The sequence below is a fragment of the Jaculus jaculus genome, chromosome 10, assembly GCF_020740685.1.
Source record: "Jaculus jaculus isolate mJacJac1 chromosome 10, mJacJac1.mat.Y.cur, whole genome shotgun sequence".
Taxonomy (NCBI): Eukaryota; Metazoa; Chordata; class Mammalia; order Rodentia; family Dipodidae; genus Jaculus; species Jaculus jaculus.
The window spans coordinates 24574742-24592848 of record NC_059111.1 but is presented as its reverse complement, the minus strand read 5'-3'; the positions used below and the strand labels follow the sequence as shown (position 1 = coordinate 24592848).

General features: G+C 49.6%; 1 protein-coding gene across 2 annotated transcripts in view; it reads left to right on the top strand.

Annotated features, from left to right (window-relative positions):
* The window catches only part of Tmem266 (transmembrane protein 266), a 141306-nt gene that overhangs the window by 86686 nt on the left and 36513 nt on the right, over window positions 1-18107 (top strand). For both annotated transcript variants that reach the window (XM_004660427.2, XM_045160789.1), the window contains exons 4-5: window positions 4472-4626; window positions 7279-7352. In XM_004660427.2, the coding sequence (XP_004660484.2) occupies window positions 4472-4626; window positions 7279-7352 (229 nt within the window). The remainder of the gene's footprint in view (window positions 1-4471; window positions 4627-7278; window positions 7353-18107) is intronic.

Genomic DNA, 18107 nt, shown 5'->3' with positions numbered 1-18107 from the left:
AAGCAGAGGTAGGAGGATCACCATGAGTTCGAGTCCTCCCTGAGATTACATAGTAAATTCCAAGTCAGCCTGAGCTAGAGTGAGACCCTACCTAAAAAGAAGGAGGAGGAGGATGGGGGGCGGGGGGAGGAAAAGAAAGGGAAGAGAAAAGAAAAGAAAAAGAAAGAAAGAAAGGCAGCTGGGACAATTCATGAGAGAAGGCATGTGGCTGTCATCAGCCCCCACCTCAGATGTCAGGTGCCCCCTATGCCAACTGTCTGCAATAACGTGTGAGGTCTTGTGGCCTCTGGGAGAGGGTATATAGAGGGCAAAGGATCAAGGGACAATGAGCTTGATCAAGGTGGTTTCTTTGGACTCTCTGCGCTCTGCAAGTACACCCACGCCCCAGGGATGAGGGAGGAGCATCCACAGGGATAATCCCTACATTGGGAGCCCTATTGACGCTCTGCTCTGTGCTCCCGTACTCCTGGACAGGGACACGGAGCTTCTGGAAGCAGCCACAGGGAAGACGTCATTCAGGGTGGGGTGAGACTTCTTGGTTGTATGGCTGCTGTGGGACGCACGTGCTCTGTCAGTAAGCCCTCATCCGAGGCTGAGGGAGGAGCAGCCAAAGGGTAATCGTGACATAGGAAGACCATCAAGGTGGCTGTTTGGGGTTCTCCACATTCCCATAAATAACCCCTCTTCATGCTCCGTAAGTAACCCCAATAAACTCATCCGTTCACTAAATTAGTATGGGTGCAATCATGCTTTGGTCTGCCATCTGAGCCATATTTGGGGTGAAGACATGTGTTTGTACCTCTCCAGGGGAAAAGTTTCCCATGACAGCTGTTTATCTGAAATTTGAATTTATCCCATTGAGCTGCAGACGGTTTCACTGTGGTTGGCCAGACTTCATATGCCTGTGAGTTGGCCTGTGGGAGCCTGCAAGAGGGTGGAAAGGTGTGGTCGCTACAATACACTTCTGCACGGGGCCATGCGGATTCCATTGGTAGCTGTTGTGATCTGTCCCCCACTGAACTTTCTTCCCCTATTTTCTACTTGTCCCTTAATGAGAAGCCCTCTCTTCTGGACCCTCTGGCCTCTTTATCCCTTTCCCGGCACTCTTGAATCTTATAAGGGTTCACGTCAACACTCCCTCTATCCCAAATGACCTCCTTATCTTCTTCCAACACCTGATAAAACCCTGCTGCTTTTTCCAGAGCCAGTGACTGCATCTATCTTTGTATCATCACTTAGCCAAGGACAGGGACTGTCATTCCCATAAGTTTTAGAAAATATCCAGAAAAAACAAACAAACAAACAAAAAAAAAACTTCATCCCAATTTTCGGCCAGATTTCAAGAGCTATCAGCTTTCATTCGAGATTTCCCTGGATGAACCAAGAGGAAGAAGTCACCACTTGAGAGCAGTCACATCATTCTCTCAAGCAGAAAAGAGAAGCTCAAAGCAAATCGTCCTTCTCAGCCCAGAGATATCTGAGGGTCTTCAGGAGGTGGGCGCTGGTCCTTCTTGCAGCAGGCTGCAAGAGACTGGCTACCTCTGCATGGGAAGGATGGGGGTGGTGACTGTTTGGGCCATCAGGTAGTATCACCACCACTGCCATCACCATCACCACCACCCTCATCATCATCATCTTTATCATCACCACCATCACCACTCATCATCATTGCCATCATCACTCTCTCATCATCATCGCCTTCATCACCTTCATCATCACCACTCATCATTGCTCTCTCATCATCATTGCCATCATCATCTTCATCATCACCACCATCATCTTCATTATCACCATTCACCATCACTGTCTCATCGTCATCACCACCATCATCTTCATCATCACTCATCATCATCATCACCACCACCATCACCATGCATCATCACTCTCATCATCATCATCACCATCATCTTCTCATTGCCAGTATCATCACCCATCATCATCATCTTCATGATCACCACTCATCATCACTCTCTCATCATAATCATCACCATCATCTTCATCATCACCACTCATCACTCATCATCATCATCATCATCACCATCATCTTCATCATCACCACCACCATCTTCATCATCATCACCAGCATCATCTTCATCATCACCACCACCATCCCTCTCTCATCATAATCATCACCATCATCTTCATCATCACCACCATCATCTTCATCATCACCACCACCATCTTCATCATCACCACCATCATCTTCATCATCACCACCACCATCTTCATCATCACCACCACCATCTTCATCATCACCACCATCATCTTCATCATCACCACTCACCATCACTGTCTCATCATCATCACCACCATCATCTTCATCATCACCACTCACCATCACTGTCTCATCATCATCATCACCATCATCTTCATCATCACCACCATAACCCTTATTGGCATCATCACCATTATCATCTTGATGCCATTTTGGTCACATTGTGATTGACAGGTCAGATACCATTTTCACATTTAACTTTCCTTTTTAAAATATTTATTTTGTTTATTTGCAAGCAGAGAGAGAAAGAGAGACAGAGAGAGAGAGAGAGAATAGGTGCTCCAGGGCCTCCAGCCACTGAAAATGAACTCCAGCTGCATACACCACTTTGCATCTGGCATTATGTGGATCCTGGGGAGTCAAAGTCAGATTCTTTTTTTTTTTTTTTTTTTTTTTGGTTTTTTGAGGTAGGGTCTCACTCTGTTTCAGGCTGACCTGGAATTAACTCTGTCATCTCAGATACTCATGGCAATCCTCCTACCTCTGCCTCCTGAGTGCTGGGATTAAAGGCGTGTGCCACCACGCCAGGCTCAAAGTCAGATTCTTATATTTTGCAGACAAGTGACTTAACTGTTGAGCCACCTCTCCAGCCGTCATTTAACTTTCAAAACCCCATGAGTTAAAAATATTACCCTTTACTTTCCAAGTGGGGAGGTGGAGCCCCAGAGTGGACAGGCACTGTCACACATAGTTATAGCTGGAGGTGGAGCCCAAAGTAAGGGCTCCCTGGCTGACACTGCCTCAATCTCTCTCCCTCTCTCTCTCTCTCTCTCTCTCTCTCTCTCTCTCTCTCTCTCTCTCTCTGTCTCTCTTTTTGTGGTAGGGTCTCTCTCTAGCCCAGGCTGACCTGGAATTCACTATGTAGTCTCAGGGTGGCCTCAAACTCATGGCGATCCTCCTACCTCTGCCTCTGGAGTGCTGGGATTAAAGGCGTGCGCCACCACGCCTGACTACTATCTCAGTCTCTTAAGGTTACATAATTCTTTCTCAGCAAGAGAGACCATGCAGGTTTAGGTTAGAAACAAACCAATCAGTGAGGTGTGGTCTCAGCAACCCAGCCTCACATTGTCCCCTAGTGGCACCTATTCTGGTGTTATTATTTTAGTTTATCTTTATTTATTTATTAGAGAGAGAGAGAGATACAGAAATAGGAAAAGAGAGAGAGAGAGAGAGAATGGGAGTGCCAGGGCCTCCAGCCACTGTAAACGAACTCCAGATGCACGTGCCCCCTTGGGCATCTGGCTTACGTGGGTTCTGGGGAGTCAAACCTGGGTCCTTTGGCTTTGCAGGCAAGTGCCTTAACTGCTAAGACATCTCTCCAGCCCCACTCTGGTGTTCCTGAGGGGAATCAAGTACCCTGAGGGACCTAGCCAGCTCTGAGCTCCTGTGTCCTCCTACCCACTTCCAGACCTACTCAAATATGTATTGGGGGGCCTCATCTCTGCCTGTGAATGTCTCCCAAAAGACAGTACACTCACAGAACATGAGTCCCTCCTGATTCTCTCTGTGTGAAGGTGGGGAAAGGCCCAGAGAGTTTGGGAAACACCAATACTGTGATGCCCTGTGGAGCACTGTGAACGTGACCATATATGACAGGCTCTGAAGTACCCTACAGAGAAAAATATCCATTTAAGTTTGACTCAAATTGTCCAGACCTCACCCAATATTGGAAGACTTTTATCAAGGAACAACTATTAACAGTCCATAGAATTGGTTTCCATATAACCTGTATTTGAAAAATGGTAATCCGGTTCAAATCTTTCTTTTTACAACTGAGAAATAGGTAATCTACTCACTAATTGCTTGAGTACTTTTACTTATAAGGTAAACTGAGGTTTGTACAAATGCCAAAGCCTGTGCTGGGTCCTCTACAGAAATGTAGTGACCACAGCTTGTTTTCAGGTGACCCTTTCCACATAGGCAGGTTTGGCTCACCTACAGGGTGTAAGTTTAGCACCCATTTCTGGGCTGAGGAGCCTGAAGCAGAGAGATGTTCTGAGTTGCCAAGCTCGGCATGTAAACTGGGCTCTGCCCTGCAGAGTGATTTTTAGGGCTGTTTTCTCAGGAAACCCAGATCCAAGTTGACCTGGTTGGTTTGAGACAAGACCAAGGCTGGGATTTACCTCCCTGTCCCCGTGTCTTCCTCTCACCCCCCTTATCTCCCTGTTTTGTTTTTTTTTTTTTTGTCTCCTACAGGTCAAACTGGCTGAAACCGTGCTGTGGGAAGAGGGCAGCCGTGTGGCAGGTATTTTTGCTCAGTGCGAGTCTCAACAGTTTCCTGGTAGCCTGTGTAATATTGGTGGTGACTCTTCTGACTCTGGAACTTCTAATAGATATAAAGCTTCTCCAGTGTGAGTAGCAAGAGAGATGCATATGCCGTTCAATGCGTGATGTCAATATTCACTGTGCATCAGCACCCATCAGGGGTCCCCAACCTATAGACTGGGATCTGCCCTCAACCTGGTGCCGCTGTCAAGTCACTGGGTCCACAAGGGTCCGTGGGGAGTACTACGGGGAAAGGAATGGGTCTGGAAGCTTTTCTCTGTCAACCCCAGCATCACATGGCCCTTCTTTGCCTAATATGGCCTCTTCAGTCCGCCTCGCCCGGCGTCCCATGATCAGAAGCTGATGAGACAAAGTTGTTGGGGACCCCTGTGTGCATTCTTTTATTTTTCCCATTTGGAATTTTGTAGGCTGAATATTTCTCTCACTTGAACATTTGGGGAGGGATAGCATCTAATAAAGACAGAAACCACAACACGTGTGTATGTACCCATACCTAAGTGGGCAGCATTATTTACATGTATTGTGATACTTTTGAAAATCCTTTTTCCATATCTTTGACCTTACAGCAACCCTGTGTGGTGGGCAAGATTGATGTGATACAATCCCATTTACAGACAAAGCAAATTTAGTCGTGGTGGCGTCAGAGACTCACACTAGACAGAGGTATGGCGCTGGGATTTCCAGCCACCAGGGCCATTTAACTGCTTGTCCAGTTTGGCTCCCTGCCTCATGGTTGTGGATATCAGAGTGGAGGCCCTACTCATGGAGACCCCTCTTGGTATGCCAGAAGGCTAGGTGCCAAGGGTCTGACTCTTAGCTTTGGATGAGCAACTGACTTCTAGTGGAGTTCCTAGCTCCCCTCTTTCCCTGACCCAAAAGGTATATCATTCAAGTGTAAATTTTAAAGAAGAGTGAAATCACTGGTCCCAGAGAGATATTCTTTTCTGTCACTGAGTACAGCTTCCGCACCCTTAAACCCAGTTGGCTATCTTGGGCTTGTTTCCTCCAATGCCCCCAATACCTTTACTGAACTTTTTGTGCTTCAGGTCAGTCCAAGACACTAGCCTGGTCTGCTCTATAGGAGAGGGTGACAGTAAGCCCAGAATGGCTTTTTGTCTGATAAGCCTAGTTGGGTTTTATGCAGCTGGTGGCCCCTTGGTTCCAATTAAAGTATCTTCCAGCCTAAAGTGACTGGTACTGGTTTTACACTCAACCTGTCTTCAATTAAAGCATGTTGTAGACTTTCCCTCCACTCATCCAGACTGTCTGCATTTTATGAGACCTGACCATAACGGAGTCCTTCTTTTCCCCGTGGTGGATTATGCCTGGGGGCCCTGGCCTTCTCCGGTTGTGACCAGGCATTGAGTAGAACTGAGGACCCAGCCGACACTGGAATTTTGCTTAAAATTCAGTATCCAGGAGATTGATTTTGGTGGGAGATCCAATAGCAGCTCATAAAAGGCATCTTAAATTCCATAAAACGCACAATCCAAGATTTATTGCTCTTCTAAAGCAAACCGTAAAAAAAGGCACAGGAATTCATTTGAGAAATAATGGGGAGAGATTTTATGTTTTCGGAATCATCTGGAGGTTTTGTTAAGGAGTCACACAGGTCTCAGCCTCTTGGTTCCCACTGGTATTCTTGGGGCTCAGGATGGAAAGGAATCCACAGCATCTCTTAGGGTCATCTTTTGGGGGTCATATTGGCCCAGAGCCAAGGACCTCAGAGTTTCCCTCTAGGAACCTGGTATTATAGCCTCATCCCCTTGAATTTGCTTGACAGTCTTGTTTGTACCCATCCCCAGGGTTCACGATTTCAGAACAGAGGGGACGTATCACCCACCCCACTAAAGACCCAGGGGCTACTGAGCAGATTGTCAAGCAGGCTCGCTAGGGAATCTGCCCATGCCTATCTACAGTGGCACACCTGCCCCTTTGTCTCCTGCCCCAGGATATCCAGCATCCCTTTCAGGCCTCCATCCAAAGAGTGAAATTATTGGTCCTCTCTCCACTAAAGCTCACCTGATCCTTGCCCTGGACTCCTGCACCTTGTTTTTGGCCCAACTAGTTGATGGGGTTTGGAGGCTGGTCATGGCATACTGTCCTATAGAACGGCCTTCCAGAAATGGTGCCTAAAGCCCCAGGACTGGCTGGCAGAAATGACTGTGAGCAGTCAGGGGCCATCTTCGTTCTCGGGAGCCTGGAAGGAAAGCAGATGGTACCTTGGGCTCCCCAAGCTCACAGGCTCTGGTGCTTTCACCCCATGCCCAGCTCCCTCTGCCAGGCTTCACCCCAGCCATCTCTCAACCCTTACCGACACCACCATCCTGGCTTGCCTGGAGCCCTACAAATAGTGCACTTGTTCTGGGGGTGGCTGTGGGTCCCTGAAGCTGCCCACTCGGGTCCACAGCCTTGGTGTGATCATACCCTCTGGAGGGCTCCTTTCCCGGAGTCTGGCTATGGCATAAAGGCCAACAGCACCAGGCAGGGATCCAAAGAGACGGCCCGTGGGGAGGAGGAGAAAGCAGACCCTGTCGGGCCACCGAGGTCCCACCACCGCCACGCCCACAGAGTGACAGCTGCCCTTGCTCTCTGACCCGGTTTCAACCAGGAAGCACCCTAGGGTCCCAGAGGTCTGCCTCGATGCCACAAAGCCCCCCTGACCCATGCGCCTAATTCCTGGCTCCTAAACTTAGCCCACACTGTGTTCCTTACAGTCTCCAGTGCGTTCCAGTTTGCTGGTGTCATCCACTGGATCAGTCTGGTCATCCTCTCTGTGTTCTTCTCTGAGGTAGGTAATAGTTCGGGGCCCCGGAATCTCCACTCCTGGGGAACCCAACAGTTTTTTTTTTCTGAACACGTTCCCTGGTGGTGGGTTCTCCGGCAGCTCCGGAGATGGTGTAGGCAGGCTTCATCCACACATAGAGGACAGTGACCAACCCAGCCAGGGAGATGTGGCCCGAGTAGGGTCCACAGGATGCTCAGGTGTTGTCAGGCGAGGGGATGCCTGATGGCGTTGTGAAGGTGAGCCTGACCACAGCTGAAGGACAGAAGTGGTGCGTGTGGCCACGAGGAGCAGGCGAGAGGCAGGCTGAAACACAGGAATCCAGCTGTGGAAGCAGTTAGGCTGCTGGGATCTGGGCCTGGGCCAGTCGGCCTGGGCATCAGGGCCAGGGTGGGCAGAGGGCAAGGGATGTGTACAGGGCTGGGAGGTGGGTTTGACTGGGTCCCGTGTGGGGTGTGGAGTCTGACTGAGGTACTCCTGAAGGTAGGCAAAGGGTCTTTGTTTGTTTGTTTGTTTTGTGTTTTGGTTTTTCGAGGTAGGGTCTCACTCTAGCCCAGGCTGACCTGGAATTCACTATGGAGTCTCAGGGTGGCCTCGAACTCACGGCGATCCACCTGCCTCTGCCTCCCGAGTGCTGGGATTAAAGGCCTGCGCCACCACGCCCGGCAAGGGTGATGGTTTTGAGCCTGTGCCTCAGGAGCACAGGTGTCCCCAATGTTGCAGGTGTTGGCAACTGAAGTTCTGAAGCGTCTGCAAAGCTAACTGGAGACTCCTGGCCCCCCAGATGTAGTGTGAGACCGGAACAGACCTGTGTAAGGACTGAAATGAAATGAGAATCCTGGACCCAGACCACTATTTTACTTTTACACGGGGTGTAGTGTCTTTTTTTTTTTTTTTTGAACAGTTCCCAGGCTCTCGCAGTGATCCTCTGGCCTACATATGGTCGTAGTGGGCGGGGCTGGGGGGTTGGTAATAGCTTGGAGCTCCTGTAGTCGGGACCTCCTGGTGGAACTGAAAAGGCTGGGGTGGGGGTGCGGTCATTGAAGGGCAGAAGACTTGCATTTGATGGAGGACTAGCCGAGTCAGCTGACCACTGTGTGCCCCCACCTTCCCACATAGGTGCACGTCAGCGCACACAAAGTCCACGAAGCCTTTTGATGAAAGGCAGATGTGAATGAGGCCCGGAGCCCGTGTGCGCGCACACACACGCACTGGCCGCTACACGTGAGGTTCGCCTTCAGATGTGGAGCACAAGGCGGCGCCATGGGGAGGGGGCCCTGGGGGTACGCAGCAGCATGGGTGAGAATATGTTGTACTGTGATCAGGGAAACAGTTCAGAGAGTCCCAGGGCCCTCTTGTGAGCCACATCTGGTCTGGCTAATAGCTTTGCTGTCTCTCTCCCTAAAAATCAAAGGGCCGCAGGCCTGAAGTCCAGTATGCGGAAAATGAGTGTGACTGGGCTGGGCTGGGCTGGGCTGGGTGGCAGGCCCTCCAAGCCCAGAACATTCTCTTCCCCAGGCCTCTGCTCCTGCAACCCTGGAATTGGCTGGCAATCCTAGCCTGAAGCTCAGACATGCAGAGTAGATCCTAACCCTGTACTTCCAAGAAGCTTCCTGACCTGCTCATTGAGACCACTGCCCAGGGAGCACTCGAACCCCTGAAGCAGACTGCTCCTCAGCTTGGTATCCCCATAGAGTCCTGCCCTGCCTCGCCCTTCATCTCTGCTCACTGGGCTCCCCTCCCACAAACTCATGGGTCAGGGCCAGATGTCTCCTTGATACAAACCTTGGAAAATGTGCCCTGTGTGTGCGACTGCCAACAAAAATGTTTAATCAGTTGCTGCGGTTCTTCCCCTCTATCCCTGTACTTTGGTTTTATTGGCTTTTGCAGAATTTATTGCCCTGCGTTAATTTGGCATTCCCTTCCTGTCACTGCCAGAGACAGACCAGCTGAAACAGACAAGTCCTGTGTGCAGGAATAGCGAGTCGTCGTTTCCATCCCCCCCCATACACACACACACACACACACACACACACACACACACACACACACGGCTCCCAAAGTGAGGACGGGGCTCTGGCTTTCCACAGGCTCGGCAGAGAAAGCTGGACCCGCATGGCCTCGGGCCGCATAGGTGGTGAGGGTGGGCTGGAGTCAGCCAACAAAGTAGCAGGGGAGAACTCACGACCCCAGTACAGCCCAAATGGCAGGCTGCACACAGTGATCGCGTACTGAGGTGGGCTGGCTGGTAAAGGGGGGCTTCCGTGCACTCACAGAACACCCGAAAGCTAGGTGCCGGCCGAGTCTTGCAGAGGTCTCCGCTCAGAGAGTTTGAAATATGTGTGAGACCTTCACAGTGACTGCAGTGCCTCTAGCAGGATGAGTGCAGCCTGCCTTAGCAGCAGCCTGTTAGCCTGCTGAAAATGCCAGTGCAGCTCCTATCAAAATACCGTGTTGGGCCGCAGGGATGGCTTAGCAGTTAAGGTGCTCACCTATGAAGCCTAAGGACCCAGGTTCGATTCCCCAGTACCCACATAAGTCAGATGCACATGGTGGCACATGTGTCTGGAATTTGTTCGCAATGGCTAGAGGCCCTGGCATGCCCATTCTCTCTCTCTCTTTCTCTCTGTCTCTCAAATAAATAATTATATATTTAAGAGCTAAAACTGGACCCAGGGCTCTGAGCTTCTGGCCGGTCATTCACCATGGTTTACCCTGGGAGCCTGGTAATGGCAGGTTGGGAAGAGAACCAGAATCTGGGGTGAAGGCCAGGGCTACGGCCAGAAATTGGAAAAGAAATATGATCAAGACCTCTGAGCGGAGACCCAGGATGCCCAGCTCTTTTTCCTTATCTTGGAGACATGTCGGTTACCCTTCAGGTCTTCTTTCTCTGGTACATACCCAGCAGTGTGGCTGAGAGCCAAGGACGAGGAGTCATGGCAAACCATCCCAGGCTGAGTGAGCAGGCTGCGTTTTACAGGCGAGTTCCATGAAGGCCAGGCACTAAGGGCCTCTCCCGCCCCAGAGTCCTTTGCTGCTTCTGAGCAGTACTCTCCCCATCCTCTCAACCGAGCCTTAGAGAGCTCAGCAGGCCTTCTTGAAGGTTGGGGAAACAGAAGCCTGAGAAGAAAACCTGCCCAGGGCCCACTGGGTTGGGCCAGAACCAGGCCTCTGGTGGGTGAGCCACTGATTGCCCCATCCTCACGGTCCCAGAGGGCTGTTCCAAGGAGACAGGCCACTTTGTCCTGAGCAGGGCCCAGAGGACAGGGCCAGGCCAGGGAGTGAAGGGATGGTCTGGACTCAGGACCCTGTTCATACAGGATCCTTCTCAAAAATGACGAGGTAGGGCACCTTCAGACAGACTAAAGGACAGTCCCAGCAGGAGCCCAGAGGACAGGGGCCACCTGTGAGGCCTCCCGGGCCCTATGGTGCTGGGTCAGACAGGGTCACCATGCTTCCCTGTGACCTCGTTCACCAAGAACAAGCAGAGCCTTTGGAATCTGACAGAGAATTGTGCAAACAGTGTTTCCTAAGCACAGGCTGCCCTTGACTGAGACCTGGACCAGCTGGTCTCTTGGAACCAAGGATCCCACTGCTCTTCTGGTCTTGCTAGGATTACATGAGCGCTCAGGGCCTTCTGGGATCATTCCTTGGGGAAAGAAACCCATGCACACCTTTAATCCCAGCACTCGGGAGGCAGAGGCAGGAGGATTGCTGTGAGTTCAAGGCCACCCTGAGATTACATAGAGAATTCCAGAGCTAAAGCGAGATCCTACCTTGAAAAACCAAAAAAAAACATGCTTGGCCTAGCCAGAGACCTCAAGTTGGTGGCTGGGGGTGGCGGATAGAGCTGCTATTTCTCCCCACCCTCCTCCTCCTCCTGCATCCTCTCATCCTCCTTCCAATGTGAAATTCCCATCACATCACCCTATCAGGTGGACAAGTCACTGACATTTAGTACATACACAGTGTGCAGCTGGCACCTATGGCTAGTTCAAAAGTCTTGTTACCACCACAGGAGACCCCCACACCCACCAGCAATCGCCCCATGTTCCCTTTTCACAGCACCTATGAACCACAGATGAGTTTTTCTGTCATCTCCATGAACTTAACTAGTCTTTATATTTCACATAAATACCCCCAAAGGAGATGCCACACCCACCAGCAGTCACCCCTGTGACCCCTTTACACAGCCCCTGCCAACCACAAATCTGTTTTGCTGTCATCTGTATGAACTGTGCTTTATATTTCATGTAGGGCCATATGACATGTGTCCCTTTATGTTGTGAAGTGTGGTCCATGTTGTAGCATGGGTCAGGATTTATGTCTGAGTTATATTCCATTATAAGGATAGAGAACATTTTGTTTAGTCATAACTGAGCAAGGTATCTTTTTATGTTATTTTTATCCATTAAAAACTTTGTTGTAGGGGTTAGAGAGATGGCTCAGCAGTTGAGGTGCTTGCCTGTGAAGCCTAAGGACCAGGTTCGATTCCCCAGGACCCAGATGCACAAGGCATGCATGCATCTGGAGTGTTTGCAGTGACTAGAGGCCCTGGTGTGCCCATTCTCTCCCTCTCTCTCTCTCTCTCTCTCTCTCTCTCCCTCCCTCCCTCCCTCCTCCTCTCTCTTTCTCTCTTACAAATAAATACATGAAACGTTTAGAAAAAATAAATTTTAACTTTGTTGTATGGACAAATCGTGTGTTGGTCCCATTCCCTGGTATTATCCTTTTGTATTCCATTGTCCCTGCCACCATTCCACTGAGGGCCCTCCTCAGTGGGGTCACTGGTATTGACTCTGGGGTTATGAGTTATGAATGCAGCATTCAATCACCGTGCGGAGACAATGCCGCTGGAGGCTCCTTCACACCCTGTGGCTCTTACAGTCTTTGCTCTTCTGCAATCTTCCTTGAGCTTTGGTGGGTGTGTTGTAAGTCTGCCTTAGTGTTAAGTGCTCAGAAACTTCTGGATTCCTGCTTTGGTAGGTTTTGAGTGTCTTCAGTGTATTACCGACTCCCTAGCACGGGTTCCCAGGCTCCCAGTGAGAGCAGCACTCACGCTGAACTTGCCAGTTCCCCTGTGGTGTCCCTGGACCCTGGCTGATGTGCAAGAGGGGGCTCATCTCATGATGGGGAGCCAGCCATCTCTTCCTGTCATGTTGGTGGATTTTGTTTCTCCCTGGTTTTCTCTGCCTTCAACACAGAGATTCTCCAATGGAGAGTCGGAAGGGGAGTTGCAGAGGCTGGAGAGATGGCTTAGTAGTTAAGGCACTTGCCTGCAAAGCCTACTGAACTGGGTTTGAGTCCCCAGTATTCACATAAAGACAGATACACAAAGTAGCTCATGAAACTGGAGTTCATTTGCAGCAGGTAGAGCCTCTGGTGTGCCCATTCTCTCTCTCTCTCTCTCTCTCTCTTCCTGTCTTTTTCTCCTTCTCTCCTCTCTTTCCTCTCTTCTCCTCTCTCTCTCTGTCTCTCTGTGTATTTGTGTCCTTGCCTCTACTTGAAAATGAATAATAAATATTTTTTTAAAGGGGATGAGCATAGTTAATTGAGATTTTGGTGAGTGTAGCTACTTTTTTTTTTTGGCCAAAGACTAGTGGGAGCTTGTCTTTGGAGTCCATGATCATCATCTCCATAGGATTCTGACTTGGTTCCCCATACCAGCTATGAGTTCTTTCCCACTGAGCAGGCCTTCTTATCCAGTCAGAGTAAGGTGTCTTTTACCATCATCTGTTGGAGCTCTATTTTCCCACAACAGCCTGCTGGACAGCACTGAGTCAGGAGGAAACCTTGCCTCTGGACTACGTGAGCCATTGCCCTATGAAGTCCATTGCAAAGCTGAATTGAGCCAAGGGCTCATCTCTCCACATAAGCAGCTGCCACATAATTCTACAGCCTTAAGAAGCCCTTCTCCTGTCCACCCTTTCTCTCACAAGGGCCCTCAGTCACCAGAAGCTGAGAGAGAGGCCAGGCTGGTGGTGTGCTTTAGGCTCTGAGAGATGAAATATGACTTGGTTTCCACTCAGTGTCTGAGGAAGACAGCTTGACCACTAAGACACTGTGTGACTTTGGACCAGTCAGTACCTGTCACCTGGCCTTGGTACATGGCCATCAACTCTGGGAGACTGGCCCTACCTGAGGCGGCACCACCCCTCAGACTTTAGGATAGACACTGCTCTCTGTCCCTCTCCATGTTTCCGAGTAGCGTAGAGAACGCAGTGTTCCTGATCTGTCCCTCTTTAGCCTCAATAGCTCCTGTCATCATAAACTTGTACCCTACCTGCCACATTTATGGGGTGAACAGCATGCTGAACACCTCACAGGCTCTGCCAGTGAGTTCTAGAAAGGCTGTGAGCAGCTCTGTGGGATGGAGAGGGGGTCTAGGTCCTGAGCCACACAGGCTCTCACAGGGTCAGCCTTGATTCTAGAAGGTTCTGTCCTGCCATATTCCACTTCCCTGAGTAATTGGACACTGGAGCAAGGTGCAGTGACACCTTGCCCAGTGTGTGTGTGTGTGTGTGTGTGTGTGTGTGTGTGTGTGTGTGTGTGCGCGCTGCATATGTGCACATGCATATGTGTGTGGGTGCATGTAGGAGTGTGTGCACGTGAAGGTCAGCATCAGGTATCTTCCACAACTGCCCTTCACCTTATTTTCTGAGACAGTGTCTGTCACCGAACCAAGAACTCATTGAATTGGCTAGATTCCCCAGCCAGCAAGTCCCAGAGACCCTCCTGTCTCTGCCTCCCAGTGCTGGGATGCCAGGCGGGAGAACATGGGCGCTGGGGATCTGAACTCGGGTCTTCGGGCTTATACAGCAAGCACGTTACCACTGAGCCATCTCCCAGCCCTCACGCGCTGAGTTTTTACCAGTGCCAGGAACCTTTTGTTCTGGATTCTGCAACTAAGCCTTTGGAGTGAAAAAAAAAAAAAAATGCAGCATTGTGTGAGGTCATCTAGACATTAAGAGTCCAGTCCCCGCCGCAGGTCTGTTGGTGTTATATGAGCTGTCAAATGCCTCAGCGGTCAGTCCGCAACCACCATTTCCAGTAGACAGACGAATCCTAAGGTGAGGCTTCTCTTTCTTATTTGCACACCAGGTCCCTGTGATTTGGTACCCGCCTTGTCTGGGATTTTATTTGGGGAATGCACAGGCTATTCTTCCTTCTGGAGGACTGTCCCCCTCCCATTCCTGTTTATAATCTTTGAGAGAGAGAGAGATAGAGGCAGATAGACAGAGAAGAGACATGTCAGGGCCTCCAGCCACTGCAAGTGAACTCCAGATGCATGCGCCACCTTGTGCATCTGGCTTATGTGGGTCCTGAGGAATCGAACCTGGGTCATTAGGCTTCACAGGCAAGCACCTTAACTATTAAGCCACCTCTCCAGTGACCCCCCCACCACCACCATTCTTGAGTCCTTCTCTCGCTGATGCTGTTCCCACTGTCACCTCACTCCTGGCCACCTTTTCATCTCTTCCAAACAGCCTGACTAAACCAGCAGCCTATGTGGGCCTCCCCGTTTCAGCTTGTTATAACCTATTGTTACTCACCTGGGCACAAGTTTTGTTCCTGTCTTCACTTGGAACAGGGAGCAAGAGCCTTATTTCCATTCTTTTGTCTCCCCTTATGGCTTGGCATATGGCTGGGCGTGTGGCCCTCAGCACTGATGCAGTTAAATGTGGTCTGTGAGAAAAATATCCTTCAAAAACTCATTTCCACTTTTTGATTTGCCATGACCTTGACAACGATCTTACAGAGCTGGCAGGTCGAATATGAAGATGAATTTTTCTAAGCGGGCTGAAAGGTGCTTCTTCCCAGCATCTAGCTCACTGTCAGCAGAAGATTGTAAACGCGTGCTGGATGGCTGACTTGCTCAGCTGCCAAGCCAGGGATTAAACCAGCGGGAGGGGTTTGGGCCATGCAGCACAACAATGAAGTCTTTCCCCCAGCTCGGAGACTAGAGCAATACACCCAGACCCTGACTGTTCTACCTACACTGCACGGCACAGCCTTACTGACCTTGGCCTCAGAAGTAGACGGAACTTGATCCTCAACCATCAGAGTTATGATGAAAAGAGGCTGTGAGGCCACTGAGCAGACTGTCTTGATGACTGCCTGTGCCTCGTCCACACAGGGGTAAGCCCAGACCCTCCACTGACCGCCTTGATGTAGGGGGAAAAAATTGTTTACTGTTTGTATAATTGGTTCTGTCTACTGTGCCTGTGGCAGTGACCTTTTTGTTATCAGCCACGATCCCCAGCTGGCAGTTATGAAGGGGATATTTCATCATGGCAGGCAAAGCATGGTAAACGCAGCCAGGCAGGCATCACATCTCCACAGCAGCAGGAAAGCAGAGTAATGAGCTTACACTTGGGATAAATTACCCAAAAGCTCACCTCCACCAATACACCTCCTCCAGCAAAGCTCCATCTCCCAGAGGACCCACTTCCATCCCAAATTGCTACCCACTGGACGATCAAATATTCCAAACACATGAGTGTATGGAGGACATTTTATTCAGCCCACCACAGTAACAAATTAAGAAAACATGGGCAAACCAAAATTTAAAAAAAAAAAAAACTCTCCTATTGTCTCATCAACCATAGATAACCATAATTCCATCTATGTCTGGTGGCCCTTCTCCTATACCTTCAGAGAAGTGGAATTATTATTGGATCTGGTATCCCAGAACTTGCTTTCCCCTTTGCCCAATTATATCTTGTAAATGTCTTTCCATGTTATGCATTCTTACAGTGTATTTGCAGTATTCAATCTAACTATTTCTTTTAAGAAAATAAGCTGAGCATGCAAAAAAAAAAAAAAAGGCATGGTGAATTGTTTAATGCACATCTGTGTTCCCAAAACCCTACCATGTTGGCACTTCTGTTCTCATTTGTCTGTGACTGCACCTGCTGTGTGTGTGTGTGTGTGTGTGTGTGTGTGTTTCTAGTTTGGCCTTCCCCTAGACTTTTAAGATATTTCCATCTTTCTTTCCTCTCCTCTCCCCTTCTGTCCCTCCCTCCCTTCCATCCTTCCTTTCCTCATTTCTCTTTGGAGACAGTCTTTCCACCACATAGCCCAGCCTGGTCTGTAACTCACTATGTAGCCCAGGCTGACCTTGAACTCATGGTAGTCCTCTTGCCCCAGCTTCTGAGTACTGGATTACAGCCATGAGCCACCCCTCTTGGCTTGCTTCCACGTTTCTGCTGTTGCACCAACACCAGCCCTGAAGGCTCATCTGTGTCAGCACCTCCATCATCCGTTTCAAAGGAGCTTCTGGGCTGGAGAGATGGCTTAGCGGTTCAGGCGCTTTTCTGCGAAGCCTAAGGACCAGATGTACGTGGTGGCGCATGCATCTGGGGTTTGTTTGCAGAGGCTAGAGGCTTGGCGTGCCCATTGATTCTCTCTCTCTTTCTCTAATAAATAAATAAAAGTGGCTTCCTAGAAGCAAGAAGGAAAATGGATTCTTAGACTTACAGGGGACCATGATGCCCGCAGCCCACAATGCAATTCTGTCCCAGCATCTGCTCACTGAGGCTTTGGTGACTCCTCCACCCACTTATTGCTCTCATGCAAAAGTTCTCACCATCCCTCACCAGGTACCACTTGCGGTGGGACCCGTTGTTATAGCTCATCTTCTCCCGCAAGCAGCCAGTTTGCTATTGTAGACTGTGGTGTAGCGGAGCCGTCTGGGTCCTGAGCCTCGAGGCTCTGCCTGTCGCCAGCTTTATGTCCTGGGGAAGTCACCTCACTTCTCTGAGCATCTGGGAGAAGTTAAGGACTAAGTGGGACTTTGTGAGAAAAGAGACGAGGCATGTAAAGTTACCGTATTGGGCACCTTCTCCAAGGAAATGGAACTCATGGGAGATGAGCACCTGCCCAGACTGGCACTCCCAGGGTGGAGGCACTAACTGAGCCTTGTGAACTTGAAAACAGCCCCCCCGACGCCAGCTCCTGACTCACGCTGCCCGCTCCCCAGCTGTGCTGGGCCAGTCCGCGCCCTCCTCCAAGCCTTCCTCCCTCTGGACACTTGCATTTTGCTATCCGTCACACGGATGAGTCACTTGCCATTTCGACATCTGCTTTCTGTCCTCGCATATTCCTGCTCAGGGAAAGACGTCTTGTAGCTGTAGCCACGACAGGGTTTGTATTTCCCTCAATTTGCTGCTTTGGAGTGGTTCTCAAAGGGACAAAGAGGTAGTTTAGACCCCATCATCTTGCCAGTTGATTTTTTTAAAATTCTTTCATATGTTGTCACTTGCATCATTATATTCTACATTATCACACTCAAGTAGAAACGTTTCAGGGCTAATACTGAGTGCATACTGGTTTTATGCACATATCCTAAATACTGCATATCAACACAATTAGCTCATTGTATGGACACCTGAGAAGCCTTTTTATTCTTTGAGAAATATTATTATTATTTTTATTCCCAAAAGCAGACTTCTATTTTGGTGCTGTCTTGTCCAAGCCTAGTGCAGGGTTAGTATCTGTCCAAAAGCAAACAGTGAGTTAGACTACAGGAGGAAACCAGAAACCAATGTCAGAAGTGTACCACCCTTTTGGCCTGTTGGCTTATGGAAGAGCTGAATCCACTGCTGTTTCCTTTGAATGCTGTTAATAAATCAAAGCACTTTTTAAAAAATGAATTTTAGAGATGACCAATAAGGAGCACAAGACTGGGAACACTAACGGAGAAGATAGATTCAGGGTTGAGCAATCGTTTATGAAGTCACTAGGAAACTTGTTTGTCTG